The sequence below is a fragment of the Chelmon rostratus genome, chromosome 23, assembly GCF_017976325.1.
Source record: "Chelmon rostratus isolate fCheRos1 chromosome 23, fCheRos1.pri, whole genome shotgun sequence".
NCBI classification, from domain to species: domain Eukaryota; kingdom Metazoa; phylum Chordata; class Actinopteri; order Chaetodontiformes; family Chaetodontidae; genus Chelmon; species Chelmon rostratus.
This window is the reverse complement of record NC_055680.1, coordinates 15,674,546-15,697,669: the sequence shown is the minus strand read 5'-3', so window position 1 is coordinate 15,697,669 and position 23,124 is coordinate 15,674,546. Positions and strand designations below refer to the sequence as shown.

Sequence of the window (23,124 nt, the reverse complement as noted above, 5' to 3'; positions counted from 1 at the left end):
GAATCACGACCAGTCTGCTCACAGCGACAAGGGGAAGACTCCGGTTAGCTCTGTAGCCTGTCTACAGGTCTGGGGTCAGTTTTAGACGTCTAAACAGTTGGTGGAAAACCTAACAGCAGACTCCAGACAAGCCCTTCGATATCGCCGCCTATTTTAACTTCGGTAGAACTCCGTGCTACACGATTGGGCAGAACTATTGACGCAAGCGCTAATATCTTGTAGCGATTAGTGCAAACTCCTGTCAAAGAATGTCAGTCAAAATGATGGGCCAATCAGCACCCGCGTCTGACTCTTTGTTCCTCCCGTTTGGTCTGTGACGCAGAGGGTCATGTGTTGTTTGTGCTCTGGCCCGTAGAGATGTGTACAGGAGGAGAAGGGAACGGATTGCTAACCGAGCTAGCCGGATCCTCCCGATTAGAGAAACACGGCTGAACGTGGTCATGTTGTACACGGTAGGCTTCATTTCGTGAAAAAAGCCCGCATTGGAATACCTGCCTCGCTGCTGAAAGGGCAAAGGGACTTGCTTTTTGACGGAATAACCAAGCCGGTCCGTGAGGATTGCAAATCTGAGCCGTGCGAGTCAACGTTAGCTGGCCTACCCGGACTCGGGAGCTCGTCTCCCAAAACAAGAATGGGGTCTAGGTCCACTCGGATTAGCTTGCTAGTAAAGTGACCTTTGATTGTATTCTCTGATGGCAAATTTCACGAATTACCAGGAAGGTAAGGCAGCGATGCTTATGGTGGAGACGCAGCAGAGGGACGTGGGGACGAAATCTGCAACGGCCACCGAAAACGGAGACGGCTCGGTCGGGGAACCCCCTTCCCCGTTAATTAATATCGGCGGCGGCGGCGGAGGAGGCGGCTCTCGTTTCCATCAACATTTGCCGCCCTCCAACCACCTCCACCACCAACACCTCAGCCACTATCACCCGCCAAAGGATCAACAGCAGCACCATCACTACCAGCTGGCCCCGCAGCAGCAACAGCAGCAGCAACAGCAGCATCCTTCCGGCGAAAACATCGCAGAGTCCCCGGGCAGGAAAGCCTCCTCCTCGTCTCTCAGCCAGGTACACACCGCCGAGGACCCCGCCGCTTCTTCCGCCGCTAGCAGCAGCAGCAGCGGCCATGTATACGCGGCTGTGAACGTCGCTAATACCTCGGACGTTGTGGACGATATTCGAAAATGTGGCTATCTAAGAAAGCAAAAACACGGACACAAGAGGTTTTTCGTGCTTCGGGCTGCCAGCCACCTCGGGCCGAGCCGGCTGGAGTACTACGACAGCGAGAAGAAATTCAGGAACAGCCTGCGCTCCGCTGCCGCGGCCGCCGCCAGCGGTTTAGCGGTCGCCCCGTCTCCCCCGAAAAGGGTTATTTACCTCTACCAGTGCTTCACGGTAAACAAAAGGGCGGATTCCAAAAACAAACACCTCATTGCCCTTTATACTAAGGACGAGTACTTTGCCATTGTGGCTGAAAACGAGCAGGAGCAAGAAGACTGGTACGTAGCTGTGAGTGAGTTGATGAGTGAGGGTAAAAAAGGGCACTTGGATTCTGATGATTTAGATGATGGTTATGGTACGGTCACCCCTGGTACTGTGTTTAAAGAGGTGTGGCAGGTGAATGTGAAACCTAAAGGACTGGGTCAAACTAAAAACCTCACAGGTGTTTACCGGCTATGCCTCTCAACTAAAACCATTCACCTCGTTAAGCTGAACTCTGAAACCCCCTGTGTGAACCTTCAGTTGATGAATATCAGACGCTGTGGACATTCAGAAAGCTTCTTTTTCATTGAGGTGGGTCGCTCCTCCTCCATTGGGCCCGGGGAGATATGGATGCAGGTGGATGATTCTGTCGTGGCCCAAAACATGCACGAGACCATCTTGGAGACGATGAAAGCCCTGAAAGCTTTTGCAGAGTTTCGGCCCAGGAGTAAGAGCCAGTCGTCGGGCTCCAACCCCATGCCGTTTATCACGACGCGGCGCCACCTGGGCAACCTGCCACCGAGCCAGACAGGATTGCAGCGGCGGTCGAGGACGGAGTCAGTTGTCGGCACGCCGCCGTCAAGTAAGAGCTCAGGGGCGAGTGGTTATCGCTTCCGAACATCCAGCGAGGGCGAGGGGACGATGAACCGACCGTTCCGCTCCGCCACAGGCAGTCTGGTTCACCTTAACTCAGCACGGGCCCACCATGGTCGCCAGGAAGGGGGTGGCAGCAGTGGCGGCAGCGGTGTCGCCACAGGAAACGCTGGCACGAGCACCGGCAGCGGACGCTACGTCAGAGCCATCCCAGGGTCGTCGTCCACCTACCACGCCCGCTCCGCCTCGCTGCCAGTCTCCCACTTCCCCTCCACCACCAGCCCAGTGAGCGTCTCCTCCAGCAGCGGCCATGGCTCAGTCTCCGACACTCTCACCCGCCCATCGAGCGCCTCGATATGCGGCTCACCATCAGACGGCGGCTTCAACTCTTCAGATGAGTACGGCTCCAGTCCTGGTGACTTCCGTTACTTCCGGGTGAGGAGTAATACGCCAGACTCCCTGGGCAACACCCCACCAATCAGAGAAGAGAACTGTCTGAATGATTACATGGCCATGGGCTGGAACCGGGAGGTCTTCGGCACCGGCGGGGGCTCTGGAAACAACAGCGGGGGCGACACGCCACGAGACGAAAGCACGTCAACAACAGAGGATGATCGCTTTTCTTCGTCGTCCTCATCATCACTGAGGAGGAGGACTCACTCTTTCTCCAGACCAGCTGGTGGTGCAACTGGCGGTTCTGGAGTGGCAGTTTACCAGAAAATGACCCAGACCAACTTCTCATTGGATGAGGGGTCGGATGTCGTGTTACCATTCGGCAGTGGGCTGCTCCGCGGCGGGCCGTCCTCCTCCTCTTCCTCGCTCCGCTCTGACTACAGCTCCTGCTCCGAGCACAGCCAGCAGAGCCGCCCCTCCACACTCTCCAGGACGGAGGCCGGTGCTGAGCGCCCGCCCCTTTCCTCCTCCGCCTCCGCCAAGGAAGACAGCGGCTACATGCCCATGATGTGTGGCGTGGCTGCCTCGCCGCGGGACACGCCCCCCGACTACATGCCTATGCAACCCAGCTCTTACTCCCATCCCATCTCCCATTCTCCTCAGCTTCACAGTCCAGCTTTAGGTCCCCGCTCAGCCCACAACCACCCCCAGCTCCAGCCTCAATCCTCCACAGACTCCCACGGCTACATGATGATGCTCCCAGGGGCCAGTGGCAGTTCCCCTTCTCCAGGGCAGGCCTCCCCCAGCCCTCACAGTAGCTCCAGCATGGCAGGTGCTGGTGGGAGTGACAGCATAGCAGAGAGACCAGAGAATGGGGAATATATGGACATGTCATACAGCAGCAGTGGGGGGCGCAAGCTCTCAAATGAGGCGAGTGGGTATTACACACCTGGCACACCTGAGGCCACCCCAAAGTCTTACAGTCCTTATTTCTCCCTCCCCCGTTCCTACAAGGCCCCCACCAGAGAGAGGGATGAGAAAGAGTATGGGGAGTATGTTCCTATGAGTTCTCCTGCCAAGCCAGTTTATTCATCAGTTGCCACAGCTTCCATGTCAACACCAGAGAAGAGGGGTGGGGGAGGTAGTAGCACCTCCACTCCCTCTCACCCACCCCCGCCTTATGGAGCTCACCATACGACTGCAGCAATGGCCGACCGACGCGTCGTGAGGCCCAACCGCCTCCCTTTAGGCAGAAGGAGTTTTCATGGCCCGCTGCGGGTTAGTGAGCCCTCCACAGCGTCTGCAGGCACCTCCACCTCAGTCCCCGCCACTGTCAGCTCATCTGAAGGGCCCTCCAGTCCCGGAGAGTATATTAACATTGAGTTTGGAGATCACTACCCCCACCAACAACAACCCCCTGCCTATCCTCTCTCCGCCCAAGACGAAGCGCCTTCCCTGGAATCCAGTGACCACCGTCGCTCCCCTCCCCAGCCCCAAACTCACCAGGACTATATGAGTGTGGAGGTAGGGGCAGACCAGCAGGACAGCGCTGAATGTCGGGTTAAAAACCAGTCTCCCAGACCCAGCCTTGTCGCTCCCTGGAACCCACCCAGCTATATCCGACCCCTGGCTAGCAATCCTGGGGCGCTGGCCTCCCCTGGAGTCCCTGCCGGAGGTCACTGGAGGTCAATGGGGGACGACTACACGGACATGAACTTTAACCTCAGCAGAGGTGAGAGGACGCAAACGAGCCCCACGGCCATGCTGCAGCATCTCTGTGTGGTAGAGGGGCGTTATGGTCACGCTCCCTCCGCCGCCTCCTCATCCATTTCCCCTCCTCTCCCTCCGTTGAGCCCAGGCAGGGCGCCGACACACCAGCTGGAGCCCAAGGTGGTTCGGGCCGACCCCCAAGGCAGGAGGAGACACAGCTCCGAGACATTCTCCTCCACGTCCTCTTCTAACTCAACTCCCTCTGGAGGAGGACTCGGCCCCTCATCTTCAGCTGCCCACTCCACACTGGTCAACCCCACGGCCCCCAATGGATCTTACTTAACAGAGGGTCAGGCTTCCAGATGGGCCAGCTCAGCATCATTTGACAGTGTGTGGGTGTCCATGGAGGGTCTAGGAGACTCGCTGGCTCACCATGCACCAGTCAGATCCATGGAAATGGGCATGGCCTCCGGAACCTCAGCATCCTCCTCCTCCTCCTCGGGGGCTGGGGCAGGTAGAATGTGCAGGGACATGTCTGTGGGCTACCAGAACGGCCTGAACTACATTGCCTTGGAGCTGAGGGAGGACGGGAGTAATATGGGAGCCGTGACGTCGGGAGCTGGTAGCAGCAACGGGAGCTTGGCGGCGGCGGCGGCGGGGACGGTGCCTCTGCTGGAGAACGGAGCCTATGCCAGTATAGACTTCACCAAATCTGATGGAGTCGCCACATCAACCAAGGGTGAGTTTATTTTCAGTGTGCTTCTGTGTTGTTTCTGTGTCAGGTTGGGAAACTCAGAGCCAAATCATGCTAATTTTTGCCATTGTTTAAAGGTTATTTTCTACAGTCTGAATCATAGTTGGTAGGAAAACCTTTCTCTGGGTTTCTGGAGTGTGCACAGGCCAGCCTGCATGTGGAAAAACATACTTTCTTGCTTTGTGCGTGCATGAGAGCGAGCTTTCATGTGTGAGTAAAGGAGAACAAGTGTCGCGGATATTTTTTTCCTCTCTGAAATCCAAAATAACCCGAAGTGCTGTGTGCTATTATTAGTCGCATTATATCAATTTGCAGCTTCTCTAGTGAATCTATTTTAGATCAGGTCTCTGTGATCTCGACGAGGCCGCCTTCAGACGCTTTCAGCAGCCAGCCGTTGTCTTTGAAGGCGTCTGTCCAGGGAGCTGAAGCCCAGGCTGTAACAGTTTTGGTACAGGAAGTGGCACCAATATGTGGTTCATCTTGAGGTCTGCGTGTGTGTCGTGTGCAAGCAGACTGGTAGACAATTAGCTCGCTGAATGAACCGAGGTTTATCCGAGGTCAAGTGTGGACTGAGTCACCCGAAAAAGGCCCTGACTTCCCGTCTTTGTAGCTGCTGGCGTCTGCCTGTGCCTGTCTGTGCACGTGCCGCTGTTTTCTTTGTGTCAGCATGTGTGCGGAGTGCACTAATTTGTGGGTGTTTGCGTGTTCACAGCCCCTTTTGTCTGCCGTAAGGCTGTCACTCGAGACACTTTTCTACATCTTTGACAAAATATATTTATGTGTACAAAACATGGCTGAGTGCAGTGCCAGCAGGAGCAGTTAGTATGATGACAAAACACATGAAACACCTCGCAGGCGCAGGAACCTGGCAGCGGTTAGGTGAAGCTCATCGCCTTCACTTTTTGTCGAGATTGTTGCGGTGTTAATTAAATGCTCTAGTCAGTTTTGAGGCCAAAGTTTGTAGAGCTGCAGCCATTATTTTTAGATAATTTTCCAATCGTTTAGTCTATAACATAATAATAATAAGTCGAGATTTCATCAAACAGCCTAAAACCCCCAAAATATTTAAGGTACTGTCATTTATGATGAAGAAAAGCAGCGATTGAGAAGCTGTAACCAGACGTTTTTGTCCAAAGTTGCAGATATATGTAGTTTTTATGAACTAAGCAGCTTTGAATAATTGTTAATAAGTATATAACCTGTGTTTCACTCATTAAGGTGTGATGTAGTTGTCCTCTGATGTACCAGAAATTTAGGAGTCCTTTATTACCACTGTAAGTCACTGTCGAAGACGTGAACAGTCATCATATCCTCGCCGTTTTGGTGGTGAGTTTCAGTAGTTGCTGCCTGAACTTTTGGTGCATCAGTCAGCTTCAAACAGATGTGCGATGTTTAAAAAATCATTTAGTCGTCTGTTACAGTCAGTGGTCACGAGCAGACCCTCAGTAACACTGAGTGAAGCAGGAAAAACATTATGAAGTGTCCGGTTTTTAAGGGTGTGTTGTTGCTTAAATTACTCCTGATGCGCTTCATCTCTTCTTCTGCTCTTCTATTTTCTGCGTCGCAGCAGGCTCCTTAATGCTTCTTGTGGTTTTTCTGTCTTATTTGTTCACTAAAAGCTGACTGAGGATGCTGTTTATGCATGTTGTCTAGCTCCTTTTTCCACGCAGCAAATTCTCAAGTAGACCAACTATTAGTGTAATCTTTATATTATTATAGTTATTAAATCATGAGTCTATTAAACCAGCTGCAGATTACCATCGGAAGTTGTCATAGTCCAAATGGACGTCATAAAATTGCTCATTTGTTTTGTCCAACAGTGGAAAAGCACAAAGTATTGATGATAAGAGAAATGTATGTTCTTTTTTACAAATGAGCTAATCAATTATTATATTATGCGATAGTCATCAGTTGTTTTTCTGTACATCAGCTCATCCATTCATTGGCTAATTAAGGTAAACACAATGCAACTTCACTGAATACACATGCAGTGCAAATAAAAAGATCATGTGCAAGCTTTTTGGATATTAATAGTTGTTTTAGATGTTTTTTTAGGACACAAAATTCCCAATACTACATGCACACTAGTATCCATGACAGGGGCGTGTAGTTGAAATCGTTATCATGTCAATAATGTTTCCGATACTGATATATATCACAAAAAAGCAAATGTATGCAAAATCGCATTAAAGATGCAAACTGATGTTCGGATTGTTTTTACTGTTGAGCTTTAAATGAGATCCATAATCTTCATGTGTGTAGAACGGTTCAGTTTTTAATCACAACCTGCAGAAATGTATTTTGGTTGTAGATACATAAATCCAAATTAGCTTGACTAATGGTGGCAAACCTACTAGCATGCTACAGCTGGTGCACTGCTAAAATTTGTGTTCCACACGTGAGCATGGGTCCTGGTCTCGGTTTCAGATCCATTACACCCTCATTGTACAGCGGGTGTAGATGTTGGTGGTGTGGTTCAGCAGCAGCCAGCAGTGAGACATGAGTTTGCTGCAGCTTTAAAGGCAGCGATGATGTTTTTTCATGGAGATGCTCAGACACATCTGAGCGTCCAGACATGGATGTGTGTGTGTGTGTGTGTGTGTGTGTGTGTGTGTGTGTGTGTGTGTGTGTGTGTGTGTCACTGCTGAGGTCAGGTCTACGGTCGGCGTCGTAGACGGCGTGCACGGATCAGGGTGATGCTTTCACTCCACTTTCAGTCTTTCGCTTCCTCTTTGATCGCCTCCTTTTCTCTTTCACCCACTCGTACTCTCCCGTGTTCTCTCCTCCCTCCTTTCCCCCCCCTCGCTTCCTCCCCGGACGGCCGTTTTTCTCCGCCAGTTCGTGCGTGTTTGCATGAGCATGAGTCAGGATCGTCTGCGAGCGCCGACTGACTCATTTGTTTATCGCGTTGCTGAACGGAGATGAAAGAGCTTGTGTGTGTGTGTGTGTGTGTGTTAAATCTGCAGAATGGGAATGTGTGCTTGCTAACGCAGGAGATCAACTGACACTCAAAGCACTGGAACACATCCTGTTGTGTGTGTTTGTGTTTGTCCGTCTGTCTGTGTGTACTTTGTTTTCACCCACTGCCAGCAGGTTCATTAAGTGTGTGCGTGTGTTTGTCTGTGTGTATGTGTGTGTGTGTTGGTTGATGCAGTTCAAGGTAGAGTTCAGAAATGAATCCACACACACTCATTGAGTATGATCAGTCTTAGTCTGTGTGTGTCGGTGTGTTTACAGTTCATGCTCTGCTTCTAAGTAGGTGTGTGTGTGTGTGTGTGTGTGTGTGTGTGTGTGTGTGTGTTTGTACGTGCTGAGTCATGGCAGGCAGCCTTTGATGTGGCGCCGTAATTGCGGCGGCAGCGTGTCAAGGCACACAGCGGGGCTGAGAGGAAACGCATCATCATCACTCAGGAATGCACTTCCTCTCAGCTGCGGTGCTGAACTGATACAGGCACACCTGGATCCTTGACCCAGAGGAGAGAAGGGGGGAGGGGGAGACCAGCTTTCAGTCCAGCTGTCAAGCTTCGGAAACGCTGCTATAAATATTAAATCAAGCATGAATTCGGTGCATTTGCATCAGCTGAGACGGACTTACTGAAACTGGAAGTACCAGGGGTGGAACTGTCACCAAGGATCCAATGAAATCTGCTTTATTCCCACATTTTCCATTTGAAGTTTTCTAAATTCTGTATTTTCTGATGTAGGCACATTTTCTCATTAAGATAAGATAAAATAAAACTTTATTAATCCTATTATGAGTAGTAGTATGAGAACACTGTTGCATTAGAAAGAGTGTTTGATCATCTGTTGGATGAGAGAAACCAATTCAATAAGAAAGTATTCAGGATTTAATGAATATCAGTGACTTTGTCAAAAAGTTGCATTATTCTGTGGTTGCAGTTCTGAGAGCTCGTTGAAGTGATGAGATCTTGTTAGCACGCTGGAGCTCTCTGACTGTGTGTGTGTGTGTGAGACATAAAAACATAGCAGCATACTGCTTGAGATTGTCTTTACTTCGCTGTAAAGGTGAGCAGGACTTTTCCATTTTGTGCAGCCCAAGCTGGCGTCTTCCAACAATTCAAAGAGGGCATATTTCATATTTTGCTTTAAAAAAAATGATTGAAACAGTGAGTAAATTATCAAAATATCTGCAGATAATATCTGTTCAGTTAATCTTTGCAGCTTTAAGGTTTTTGCAGTGGGCTTCAGCAGTTTTATACATTTCCCTGCTGGTTAGTTTCATCTTGTGTTTGTCTGCGTTTGGGCTGCGCTGTCGTTCTGTTTCCTGCACGTCAACATCGACACTGCTGAACTGAACTGAACTGAGCTGTTGTGTCACAGAATTGAAAGCATTTCATGCAGCTGTTGTGTGACGTGGAGTCGCTTAATTGACTTATTAATCAACAGAAAATGAATCATCAACACTTCCTGAAAATCAGGATTTATTAAAGAAAATGTCAAACATTTTGCTGCTTCTCATGAAGTCAGATTATCTTTGTGTGTTTTGGACTGTTGCTAACTTGAAGATGTTACTCTGGAACTGTTAACTAAGCTGCAGGCGGTTGTTTCGGCTGGATTTGAACGTTTTCACTCGTTTTGAGTGAGTCTGGCCGAGGAGCGGGGTGGATGGGCGCCGTGCCTCCACGCTGTCCCCGCGGCTCGGCTTTCGGATCATAAAGACGGTGACTCAGAGCGTGATGCCTGCTTCGTGTTCGTTCTCCTCGACACTTGGGCAACTTGGGCAACTCCCAGACTTCCCTGCCACTCGCAGGCTTGTTTTGTTCTGTGATGATAAAAGAGATTTCTTGTGCGCCGAACACTGTGGATAAAGCACCTTTTTTCACGTGTTTTGTTTGATCCTGCATCTGCAGCGCTGTCTAACGCTGTACAACACCTTCTCTTGGCTTGCAAATGTATTATAAATCTATTACTTAAAGTTGAAAGGAATTAATTGATTGACAGTTGTCTTGATAATCAATTATGTGTTTTTATGCACCAAAATGCTCGTCTGGTTCCAGCTTCAGAAATGCGAAGATCTGATGCTTCATATCAGTGTGAATGAATATTTTGGGTGTTTTATTGAGTTGAGTTCAAAAGAAATAAGCAGTTTGAAGGCTCTGTCAAGTTTTGATCAGCATTTTCTCCACTTTGTGGCATATTATAGCCTCAAATATTAATGAAGAGTTAGTAATCAGGGGGTTAATTAATTATCAGATGCTGGATCAAACAGTTTAATGTGTCATGTCATGGTGAATCACCTTTTAAAGGTTGTAAATGCAGGTTTGCCAGATGGAAAGCAATACATTCTCAACATTTTGCTCATTGTGGTGCAGCCTTCACTAATCAAAGGGGAAACACAGGAGGATTATGGGAAAGAGCCCACCCTCAGTCCCGTTAGATCAGGTGGATGTAAGAAGGCAGAAGGTTAGAGTTGGGTCAGGAGAGGATGTAAGTGACAGCGGTGGGAACCTGCCCTTTTCCCCCTCCCGCTCCCTCCCCCTGCGGTAAAGGGTTAGGCAGAGTGTGAGGCGCAGGGGTGGGAAGGGGGGGTAGATGTGAGAGAAGATGGTACGAGGCTGCCCTTTCCGCTCTCGTTCCCACCTCCACGGCCAGGCCCTTCTATATTTACAGGTCTATTTCCAGACTGACATGAATTTATGGGCTGGTCTGAGGCATGCTCGTAACAGGACCCCCCTTTTTGCTCTGTGTGCGTGTGTGTGTTGCAGGCAGAGGTCTCTCTCTCTCTCTCTCTCTCTCAGATGGCCTCGTATATATGCCCACAGATGTTAGAATTATTAACCATCATGCATAGCACACAAAGCAACTTTGAGTGTAAGCAGCCGTTGGGACTGTCACTGCAGCTCTGTAAAAGCCCCCCGGAGGCTGAAGTCCTGCCTTTGATGCCCACTTTACCGTCCTTTTAGCAAATAAATAATGTTAAAACAAGTCGCACCGTACGATGAGCACCCTAATTCACAGCACTGACATGCTGGATGTGCTTTTAGCATGGGTGGCCTGCACCGAGAGGCATGGGAATCTATAAACCCAGCAGTGCCGGTGTCCATCGAGCCAAACAGGGAATTGATCCCGTAACCCTGGACGTGTTGGTGCCAGCAGGGTTCCCATTGGTCAGTGGATTCCTGGAGTATTACAGAATTTAAGGAGGTGTTTCCCAGAAGTTTGAATTTCAGTTCAGAGCCGCTCCGTGGGATCAGTTTTCTGCTTTTCGAGGAAGTTTGGTGACCTGCTGATCGATAGAAAATTAGCTTTGGTGATTGATTCATCGTTTAGGTCATTTTCCAGGCGACAATTCCTCCTTAATTTTTCGCTCCAGCTTCTAAATTGTGAGCATTTTCTGCTTTTCTTCATGTCATGTGACGGTAAAGATAATATCTTTGAGATTTAGAGTTACTGTCTGACGTCACCTTTGGCTTTAGGAAGAAATTGTGACTTTTTTTTCATTAATCTAGACAATTAAAAAAAGAATCTTTATTTGCACATTTTACATGCTTTTATTAGCTGTTGTCCTCCTCTACAGAAAGGTTTTCTGAACTTTGATGAACTTTTCATGCAGATTAAATAAAGTCCCAAGCAAAGATTGAGCTCCTTGAGTCGTGTCTAACCTCCCGCCGTGCTTACTCAAGGGGAAATGTTGCGTCTCGTCAGTAATAAATGGACCTAAACACTGTCAGCTATGTGGAGTTTTTAGTTCCTCGTCAGTGTGGATTTCATAGGTGGTCCTGAGCATTACTCAACCGCCGAGGCTCCTGTTGCTCCCAAACATGCAGGAACTCTCGTTTCTCCTTCTTTCCTTCCATCCCGCCTCTCTCTCTCTTTCCTGCGTTCAGCCTCTCGCCGCCTCTCTCGAACACGCTGTAGAGATAAAGCGACTTTTAAAGCGACGCAACTTTTGTTCGCGTGTTGGATTGCGGCTGCTGGTTCGGACAAACTAGAATGAATCCAAAATGTTTTCATGCTGCAGGAAACTAGAAGTCTGAGCAGAAGTCTTTGAGATGGCGATGATTTCATTTGTCCACAGATTTCTTTTAAAATGTATTTGTTTATAAAAACACTGTCTAATTGTCTGTCTGCAAAAGAAAAGTGATCACCAGGATTTGCAAAATGGGCCAAAAAAACGCTAGAATTAGAAGTGACTTTTGTTTTTGTGCATGATTTACATTACTCATTTGATTTAATGACAACAGCACATGACGGTTTTGCTCTATTAAATCAAGTTTTGTGTCTCTTTTGTCGATTAAATCTTTATCTATTTAAAATTCAGAGCGAAATTAAACCCTGCTTTTTTAATCTAACCAAGCATCCTGCCTCATAAATACATGCGTGGCATTTGTAACAGTCTGCTGGAAGATTAGTTGAAAATTCAGCGAGTTCTGATACTTTTGATGATGGGTGGACCTCCTGCCTCCATTGACATGCATGCATTCGGAGACGCGGCTTTTTTTTGTGGTTGTTTTACAGCCTGTGGCACAGGAAGTGACGTCTCTGATGACTTTTTAAATGACAGCGGTTCAGAGGTCTGATTCATTTGTTGTCTGTTGATACAGATTTGAAGTCGTACGTGTCTGGAATCCCCCCGATCGACGCAATAATCCAAAGATGACGAGTCCCGCGCCCATTCGTTGCTACAGCGACCCTAACAAAACGGCGATCCAGATCTGGGAGGAGGGAAACGATCCGATCAAATTTTCGTTCCCCCGATCTGCACTTAAAAGGCCGTCGCCCCAGCTGTCACGCCAGCCCGTGTTAGGTCAACACGTTACGCTCGCCGCTCGCTCCCATGATGCCTTTCATCTGTTGCCCCAGCTGGGTGAATGGGGTTTAAGGACAGAGAGGCTGAGAGAGAGAGAGAGAGACGCTCACGGCTCCGAACACCTGCCTGTGTCGCAACCGCACAACAAGCTGTTAGCTAATGCAGGTGTTCGCCCAACTGTGTTGTTATAACCCGATTTTGTGGTGTGTGTGTGTGTGTGTGTGTGTGTGTGTGTGTGTGTGTGTGTGTGTGTGTGTGTGTGTGTGTTTAACTGAGGTCAGCTCAGGTCAGCCAGGCTCCTGTCCTCAGAGCGTTGTTTTGATCAAAGTCCTGGACTGCAGAGAACCCCAAAGACCTCAACCTGCTCTCTCTCTGTCTGTCTGTCTGTCTCTCTCTCTGTCTGTCTGTCTCTCTGTCTGTCTCTCTCTCTCTCTGTCTCTGTCTCTCTCTGTCTGTCTGTCTCTCTCTCTGTCTCTCTCTCTCTGTCTGTCTGTCTGTCTGTCTCTCTCTCTGTCTGTCTCTCTGTCTGTCTCTGTCTCTCTCTGTCTGTCTGTCTCTCTCTCTGTCTGTCTCTCTCTCTCTCTCTCTGTCTCTGTCTCTCTCTGTCTGTCTGTCTCTCTCTCTGTCTCTTTCTCTCTGTCTGTCTGTCTCTCTGTCTCTCTCTCTCTGTCTGTCTGTCTGTCTCTGTCTGTCTGTCTCTCTCTCTCTCTCTGTCTGTCTCTCTCTGTCTGTCTGTCTGTCTGTCTCTCTCTCTCTCTGTCTGTCTGTCTCTCTCTGTCTCTCTCTCTCTCTGTGTCTCCCCTCCGTCTGTCTCTGTCTCTGTCTCAGATGTATATATATTTTAGATCTGTGTGGAGCGATGAGGAGACTGTAACCTTCGTCATTTGAGTGAAACAAACATAAATGCCGTTTGCAGACGTGTCTCTTACACTTCTTGCATCCTCGCAGCGACGTTTAAATCTGATTGGCTTAAGAACTTGCTGAAAAGGTACATGTCTCATTGTGTATCCACGGTGATGAAAACAGTGCATTTCCTGTGACTGCTTCAAAATAAAAGGCTCACCAATGAAAAGACTCAATGTGGTGACCATCTGTATACATTACTAAACAATAAACACTTAGTATATACGTAATAGGTGTGACTAAACTACTGCACTGCATCAAATACTGTTATGAAATGCAGCTATTCGTGGTGAACAATCATGAAGGAATAAATAAAAGCATGTATATGATGGGATTAGCTGTAGTATGACAGTTTAGTGTAATGCTGAGAACCATAGAAGAAGAGGAGGCTGATTTTGAAGGAGCTCGGCTCAGTTTCTTTTGTGCGTCCACTCGTTTCCTCTCGGCCTCTGACATGTTTTACACCGTCAAGTAAATATTGAGTTTTGTTTAGGTCTGCGAGTGTGTCGAACTCGCGGTGTTTGAATTTTATTTTGGCGGACAGCGCCTGTCTTGGTGCAGGCCGCAGTGTATCACTGTAGCAGGAGGCGTAGCTCCTCCTCCGCCTCCTCTCGCTGGCAGAACTTGTTTGGGTTGCCAGGTTTGTTTGTGTCCCCCCAGTTGCGGTCAGTGCCTGGCTCAGTTTCTGGTAACTGTTGGCGTGGAGTGTTTGTAGTAGACGTCCAGCGGTGGATGGGCTCGTCTCTGCCTTTGGCTGTAATTTGGTCGGAGCAGATGGTGTTTAGGCGGTGCTGAGAGTGAGCACCGTTACTCCTCTGCTCTGTGTCTTTCTATTAGTCCGTCCGTTCATCCGTCCCTCCATCCCCGTGGCTAACAAACAGAGGAGCGGCATTCCAGCAGTGCCCCCTGTCAAAGCATCTGTATTGTGGCGTGCTGCTCACATTGTTGTGTCAGACAAAGCCTCGCTCTCAGTGGAATAACCCAACTGGACGGCGGCCATCGCCAGGGTCACTCGGGGCCGCCGGACTGCACCAAAACAGCCGACCTGACAGCCCGGGCCCGGCCATGATAGCAGGGCAGGAAACAAACTGTGTGTGTGTGTCTGCTGGCAGCAAACCGAATCCAAAGTTCACCGGCCACGCTCACTTATTTACCAGACAAACAGTTTTTTTTATACAGCGAGTAGTTTGAGCCAAGCCGCCAAGAGAGGTCTTAATCTGTGCTGCGTCTTTGAAAAGCTCGAACACACCTCAGTAAACTGAAATACTCCTGTGACTGTGAGCTGTGAGGGAATCTGTGGCTTGTTTCCATCATCGCGGCCTCTTTTACATCACCGATCAGCGCGTTGTTGGGCGCTGCTCAACCCTGCTGTCAGGTGGGAGGACGCCAACATGTGCAGTTTTGCCCCAAATCCCCACAAAGCGGGAGAAGCGAGGTCTTCGCCCTCCCGCAGCTGTGTTTAGAAGGCCGAGTCCAAAGCCAGACAGATTCCAGTCAAAATTAGTCAGCACCGCTTGGCTTCGAAATGTCCAAAAACAACTAATATTGTCAGTCCAAAACCGCTGTCAGTGACCCAGCCACATTCCAGCTTCTTTCTGTGTGTGTGTGTGTGTGTGTGTGTGTGTGTGGGTCAGGCAAATAGAAAACAACCGTCCTCTTTGCGTCAGCCACAGTAGCTGTCACTGTATTCTGTTCTGTCTATAAAACATGAGAAAAGAGAAAGTGTCTTAAGTTTGAGGTGATTTCTTAAAGAAAATCACTTTATTTTGCTCGAGCCAAAGCCCCAAAGATACTCATTTTACTGTCACATGAGATGAAGAAAAGCAGCAAATCACCACAGTTTAGAAGCTAAAAGCACTGCTATTTATTTTAATGCTGCGATCATTGTGTCCGTGTGCAGAAACGCCCCATTTTCACCTGGTATCAAAGCGGGATCTGTAACCAGATCCGTTCCTCGGACAATAACGGATGCGATCTTGCCTTTGTGTCTACACCTGGTATTTTTAATGCCTTCTCGTCGTCCTCTCTGAGATCAGCTCTTTGTCCTCCAGAGCGAAACCTGCGCCCGAGTAATTGGAGTTGGCAGCGAATCGGCCCCAGACTCCCTTGAAAAATCCTACTGTTTTGTGAGCTGTTGAGTTCGGCCGAACTTTATAAACTTTTAAGAAAAGCTGTAAATGACAACGTCTTGATTAATTGTCCCCCTTCGGCAAATGTAACCCATTAAGTTATTCCTTCCTCTTTATAAGAAATGTGCGTGTTGCACCCCCAGCATGTCGGCTGCTCTATGATTGGCAGAATTATTCGCCTTGTTAGCAGCAGATGAGCCGTGCAGACGAGTGCAGCACACACCGTCATACTCGCAGCATTAAAGGATAACTTTCGTTTTTTACAACCTGGACCTTATTTCTAGCATTAAATACGCCCATTTACTCACCCAGACAACTTTGGTGGCATTTGGAGTCGTTTTGAAGAAATTAGCCCCAGAGGAGCGGCGTGTATATCCGTATAATGCGAGTACTCGGGGCATCCATGCGCAGCCTCTATATAACGCATCATCTGCGGCGAAACTCGTTCATATTCCAATATTTTGTTATGATATGCTGGTGCTATTCCCCTCTGAGCCCGTGGTGGCATGTTATCAACATCCAGCGTCTCTAGACAACTACCTCTGACGTGGATGATGTCATTTCCGAACGCCGCGCGCTGCGAGCAGCCAGCCACAACACGGCTAACTCTGCAGAGGTCGGCTACAAATACGCAATAACGAACCATAGCTGTGCCAAACTACAGCTAAACTAGACGACCGCCGGCTCAGAGGGGAATAGCACCAGCATATCATAACAAAATATTGGAATATGAACGAGTTTCGTCGCAGATTATGCGTTATATAGAGGCTGCGCATGGATGCCCCGAGTACTCGCATTACACGGATATACGCGCCGCTCCTCTGGGGCTAATTTCTTCAAAACGACTCCAAATGCCACCAAAGTTGTCTGGGTGAGTAAATGGGCGTAATAAATGCTACAAATAAAGTCCAGGTTGTAAAAAACGTGCGCTTCCTTATACGGACAACACGTCCAGATACAGATCACGCTTTAACACCAGGTGTGAATGGGGTCGAAAAGTTTCTTTTTCACGCCTGTATTCAGGCAGGTGTGCAGGAGAGTACGTGAACAGCCAAAGTCCGTTAGAAAATGTAGTTATTCAGTAAATGTATGTGATTCGTGTTACTTTTGCACAATTTTTGATATAGAACATTTAACATCAGTCATTATATTGTTATCGGTGTGTTTTTTTTTTTCTTTAGCTTGAGTCAGTGTCTGCGGCTCAATCACACCTCAGCCTGATGTTTGCTGTGTTTTTGCCTCCATGTTTACACTGAAAGCTGACTTCTGATCTGTTTCTGTCTGATTTCCTCCCTCAGACTGAACGACGGGACGATAGAGGTTCCCGACCCCCTTCCTCCTCCTCCTCCTCATCATCATCATCATCTCTCTGCTCTGGGCACTTGACTCTGCCTGTGACCTTTGGCCTCCCCCGCCGGCGACCTCTGACCTCTTCACCCGGACCGAGAAGCCGCTCCCCTCTGGATGCAGAAAACAACAACAACGTCACAACAGATGACACAAACGCTTGCAGTTTTTTATTTTTAAGTGTTTTTCATCTTTTATTTTCTTGTGTTTTATATGCATATCCTGTCCTGTTTTTTTTTTTTTTAAATCACCTCCTTCCCTCACAACCGACGCTGCCAGTGTGCGCTGCTTTCCCCCCCCGAATGTCCAACAGACTTATTCAACAGACAGTGGTCAGTGAACTTTAAGGGGGGCGTCAACAGAACCACAGATCTTATTATCAGGTGGTTCTGCTTCTCCATATGGTATTAAAAAGGGAGGCTGGAATACTAAGAAAAGGCATTAAGGTACAGACGTATGTTGAACTTAAAATATGAATTTGTATTTTTTCCCCCCCGTGCATAATCCATCCTCCACACGGTACCGTACAGTTATTACATTGTGGACAAAGTTGTAGTAGAAATGTATATTTTTTTGAATGCATTGCCCCTTAAACGGTGCGAGCTCGTGGCTGGATCAACACGCGGCGTCGCACAGGTACCGAGCTTGTTCCCATGCTTCTCCGAGTCAGGTACGGCACAGAACTCGGCCCCCCTTTTGGATTAACAGTTCCAAACACAGCCGGGCAGCAGAGCTACGGTACTGCGCCGGTAAGAAACCTTAAAGCATTACTCTCCTCGTACCCTGTCGCACATTTTATTTATTTGTTGCAGATATTCCGGTACATTTCTTTGTTCGCGTCCCCCGGCGGAGACGGTACTCAGCGGGGCGGGGAAAGGACGCCGGCCACCAATCGAATGCTGGAAAGATTGATTCGTCTTAAGTCTGTCTCCTCTTCAAGCCACTTCGCCGACGACTGAATCAAACCGAGGTGTTTGAAGGGATAGACGAATCAGGTTTGCGTCGTGCTCGGACCTCCGTGGTCCGGATAAGAAAGTTAACACGCGGAGTAACGTTAGCGTAAGTTAGCTATTGTTCATGTAACCCAGCAGAAATGTTTTGCTAGTTTATGATTTAAATAGCCGCACGCTGTTGCTACCAGAGCAAAAAGTTCAAAGTACACCTGTAGAGCACTGACAAGCGCACTCATTAACATGTTGTATCTTGTTTGTTAAACCCAGACGAAAACCAAAGTGTGGAAATGGCAATTAGCCGTTTTAATGTAACACCCTGTGTGTTATGTACAGGACTATTGTAGTTTTTACACTTGAGTTCAACAAACGAGATACAACACGTTAATTAGTGAGCTTTAGAGTAGCTGATGGGTGGATGCTAGCCGTTTCCCCCTGTTTCAAGTGTTTACGCTAGCCTAAGCTAACTGGCTCTAGCTGCATATTGAACAGTCGTATATTAGAGTGGGATCAATCTTCTCATCTAACACCTGGCAAGAAAAAAAAGTAAGGACATTGAAGGACATCAGGAAGTAATTGAAGTGGCTTGTGGAGGTTTTGGAGACTCAGCTGCTATGGCCGGTGTTTCTCGCCCTGATGCTCGCTTCTGTTTTCCAGTTTTCTGCGCGAGGAACTGTTTAGTAAACCGAGGTTAGAGGATATTTCTCTCTCTTTTTAAAAAATATATTTTAGGCTTTTACCTCATACGGTCCGTAGCACAGTTCAGGTTAGCGAGGGAGAGTGGCGCCACACACACACACACACACACACACACACACACACGCTGCAACGCTGTGAAGGGTGAAAGCACAAAGTACAGACGTTGACACTGGGATGCAAACACAAGACCAATGCACACACACACACACACACACGAGATCCGTGCTAGTGGAGCATACGCTGCAGGACAGTGGCGCGTCCGCAGACGTCACAAGGACACATGTCCCGGTCATGTGGCGTCCCCCATGCCTCCTCTCATAACGCACACACCGGCAGCCATGCAGGCCTATTTAGGCGAGGGCGACTCCTGCGTGCACCCCCCCACCCCCACCCCCACCCCCCTCCCCCCGTCCTGCTCTCTGTCAGCGGCTCTCGATGACGTCCGGGATATTTCACACACACACACTTGCGTGCTGGGCCGTTCGTCATTGGCCGCGGGTGACGTACGGAGGTTTCCAGTAACCTGAGCTGCCGGCCCAGGTGCAGCGCGCTGGTCATACTTGCCCCGTTACAACTCTCCCCCTCTCCCTCTCTCTCACACTTTAACAGACCGATGCGCCCATATTCAGCATTTCTACTCGCGCTACTCTCCCACGACTATTACCCGCACGACTGTTTTCATAGAAAGAAATGTGCTCGAGCGACGAAGACTGACAGCTGATGTAGCCCACGGAATCGCAATTGTTCAGTGTTCAGTCGTCTAATCTATCTTTGCCCTGCTTCCTTTTTGTTTGTTTTTTTGTTTTTTTTAATCGGCCCACTCTTTTTGTTGGCGTTTTTAACTTGTTTGGACGGATGAAGGCCTGTCACTGTCGCTGTGCTTGTGTGGGACGCGTCATTGTCGTCGCGTTCGGGCTCCCACACAGCGGGGGAGGCCGAGGTGTCTTTACATCTTACTTAAAGTCTGGTTTAGAGGGCGGCGGCGGAGGGTTTCTGCGGCTCTGTGATCTCACGCCGAAGGTCAGCTGGCTGTGATTGGCAGCTGTCCTGGCTGGATCACTGCTGGTGCACATGTGAGGGTCAAACACAGCTTTGGCCCGTAGAAAACAACTTTTTAAAGTCTGAAGACACAAACTGCAGAAATCCAAAGTCATTTCATTAAAAGACATTGTTATTTTTTCTTTATTTAAATTAGTTTTAAAAAACAGTGAACGCCTTATTTTGTCGAACAAATTGTCCAAAATCCAAAGATATTTAATTTAAATGATATTAAAAATAAGTGAAAACCAGCAAATTCGATTTGAGAAGCTGAAAGTAGTGATTTCTGCTCGATGGCTGAAGGATTCATCAATCTTCACTTGCGTTGACAGACAGGCGGAGTTTTACTGCATCGAGCCGGGTATTCAATCAATATCAAGGACTGACACAATCCCGCCCACAAGGAGCTCCGCTTAAAGCTAATTTCCAAATCCCCTCACCCCTTCCCTGCGTCCCACCTCCCTTTATTTCAACCCGTAGAGACGACGAAGCCCAACAGGACACAGATGCTCATCTTCATCAGGAGTGTCTGTGTGGCTCAAAACGTGGAGGTTAATGCGAGCATCGGTACAGAGAGGTGAAACTATGATTTCCCTCTGGAGGGTCGGAGTCTTGAAGCCCCCCACCCACCCCACCCACCCACAATCAGACATATTTTCCCTCCCCACCGTCCCTCCGAGCGAACAAACGGAATCTACGAATATTTAGGCTGCGCGACAAACCAGAGCATTTTCGTTCCCTCTGTTCGGAAAGTGTTTTGTGGACTTTCTCTGCTACAGCAACGTGTTGCTTTTGAGTTTTTTAACGCTACGGCAAAAACAAAAAAAAAATGGTAGAGCTAGATTTTGGTGGGTTTTGGAAGAATCCCCCTTAATTTATTTGAAGCTTTTTTTCTTTTTCTTTTTTTTTTTTTGTTCGAAAATGGATCTATGTCGTTTACGTCCGATCGCCTTCACGATGAATTTGACCCCTTGTTTAATTCCGTGTCATGACTGAATTCATTTACGCAGAATTTGTGTTTATTTTGGCAACAATTCAACCTCAAAACTGTCCTCGATGTTATCAATTCTGATGTTGAGAATCAGCTGTTATGATTTTTTTTTTCTTGTTGGGTTGGAGAATTGAGAAAGAAATGAGACCTACGTAATATATATATATATATATATATAAATATATATAATCCTCGCAGAGAAGACTTAGGGTACTGCATCATTATGCAAACTTTTGTTTCCTTTTTCCTCTAATCTTTTGGTTTATATTGTATTGTAGTTTACAGAGGGAAAATAATCATCTTATTTTTGGTTGTTTTGTTGGATCGGGGCGACCTTGTTTCTCTGAAAACGAAGTGATACAAGGGTAGTATTTTTTTTAAGAGTACATAGGCATTTTGCAGTTATTTGTATAAAGAAATGAACTACAACCTCTGCCTAATGTTTATTTTTTGTAACTATATTACAGTTTATTTGCTGCTGTGTAGTACAGTTAACGGTTGGAAATGCTGTCAAAGGCAACCACGACGATGAAGAGGATGTTCATTAGCCCTGCTAGCGGGCGCGGGTCTGTTTTTTTTTTTTCCCTGAATGCTTCCGAAACTTCGGAGGATTTCGGTGGAGGGGGTGGGGGGGTGAAAAAAAAAAAGCAAATCCCACTCTACCCTGCTCCCTGTGTTCTTAGTTTCCGAGTTGAATGCTGTTGTTTATTAGCTTTACAGGAAAGAGAAAGAGTTAAAAAAAAATACTGTGGAGGTGTGTATCCTTCGTATGTGCATTATTTTTCAGCGACGTACGTCCTATATACGAAAAAGAAGAAAAAAAAGAGTTTGAAAAAAAGAGCAAACTGTGGTGGAAATGGAAATCCTCCCTCTGTAAATAAGGAAAACTCAAGTTGTCGCTTTTTTCATGTTCTGATCGGCGCCGCGGCAGGCGCCCCGTTTTTTGTTTTATTTCCTTCTCTTTCTTTCTCTCTTGTTTTTCCTCGTGGAGGGAAAGGGGGGGTAGGAGGGGTACTCAGAAGCGATTTGAGCATCGGCATAGTGTTTATATTTATCAAGACTTTTTTGCTTTCGATAGAGCTATTGCAATAAAAATGTGTTCATGTAACCGCTGTGGTCTCTGCTGGCTTTTTTATGTGTGTGTGTGTGTGTGTGTGTGTGTGTTTGCTGAACACACTCATGTCTGTGGCTCTAATGCATCTTGAGTTCACCTCAGCACCTGGAGGAGCGAAGAAGAAGAAGAAGAAAACCACCTGAAAACATGTTTTTGAACGTGTTCCTGCACACTGAAGCAGCACATGACTCATGAACAGGTTGAGAAAGTTCCCGATAGCTTCAGTCTGATAAAACCTTTCAAAACAACACTGATAGTGAGGAGCGAGGCTCAGCGCGGTGACGTCACCAAGTCCAACACTGCAGACAGCAGTCCTGATGTTTGTTTGGGATGTTTGTGAGCCGCAGATAAACAAACACGTTTGTTTTATGGATGGAAATTATTATTATTGTTATTCGATCTTTACATGTTAATTAAAACAAATGTTTTATCCTTCGTATGGCAGGAAATCTGAGTCAGAGCTATACGTCAACAATCTGCTAATGTTTATATGCTAACTAATATGTAGCATTTAGCATGCTAACACGCTCACAGCTGGTACCTTTAAAGGAAAAAGTTTAAGAAAAACCTCATGATGAGTTTGGGCGATGTCCATCTTCTGCCATTGGGTTAAGAAACATCACAGAGCTGGAGCTAGCAAGCGATTAGCTTAGCACAAAGGCTGAAAACAGCTAGCCCAGATCTCTGACACCTGCCTGCACCTCATGCCGTGAGTTCAGAGAGTATCGACAAATGTTGTAAGGTTCAATATACTGTTGACACATGCCAACCCTGGGAACGTCGGACCCTGGGAACAAAGGAATAACTTCCTGTGACAGTTTCTTGATGAACAACAGTAAAGATGATCTCACTGAGATTACCCAATAAATCTGCACCAATGTTAAAAATGTATACACTTCCTGTCTCCTATGTGGCGCATACACATCACACATTCGCGCCTCATTTTGCTGATCATTTTGATGTCAATCCGCTCAGTCCAGAGCTGGACACTGCTGAGTCAGAGATCTGAGTTTAATTTGTTTTATATTATTGTTTAGTCCCTGTTATAAACTCTAATGTCTGCTTTATTGATGCAGATTAAACCCAGTCATATAAACAAAAGGGCCCTCAAATAAAATCCAGACTGCATTATGAATGAAAGAAGGTGTTCACACACCGGTGTTGTCGTGGAAACCGAACCACCGGTGCGTTGCGCTGGGTTGCCGTGACCCTTTGAGACGAGAAAACAGCCGCTCGTTTCCTCATTCCTG

General features: G+C 47.6%; 1 protein-coding gene across 1 annotated transcript; it reads left to right on the top strand.

Moving 5' to 3' along the window:
- The first annotated feature begins 380 nt into the window (after positions 1 to 380).
- On the top strand, positions 381 to 21,335 carry LOC121626635 (insulin receptor substrate 2-A). Its single transcript, XM_041965248.1, has 2 exons — positions 381 to 4,917; positions 17,034 to 21,335. Exons 1-2 carry the CDS (start codon positions 693 to 695, stop codon positions 17,036 to 17,038), a joined length of 4,230 nt encoding a protein of 1,409 aa, XP_041821182.1. The 5' UTR covers positions 381 to 692; the 3' UTR covers positions 17,039 to 21,335.
- The last annotated feature ends 1,789 nt before the right edge of the window (positions 21,336 to 23,124 follow it).

Excerpts from the sequence above, each read along its gene's own strand:
- LOC121626635 (XM_041965248.1), top strand. The coding sequence starts at position 693 with ATGGCAAATTTCACGAATTACCAGGAAGGTAAGGCAGCGATGCTTATG.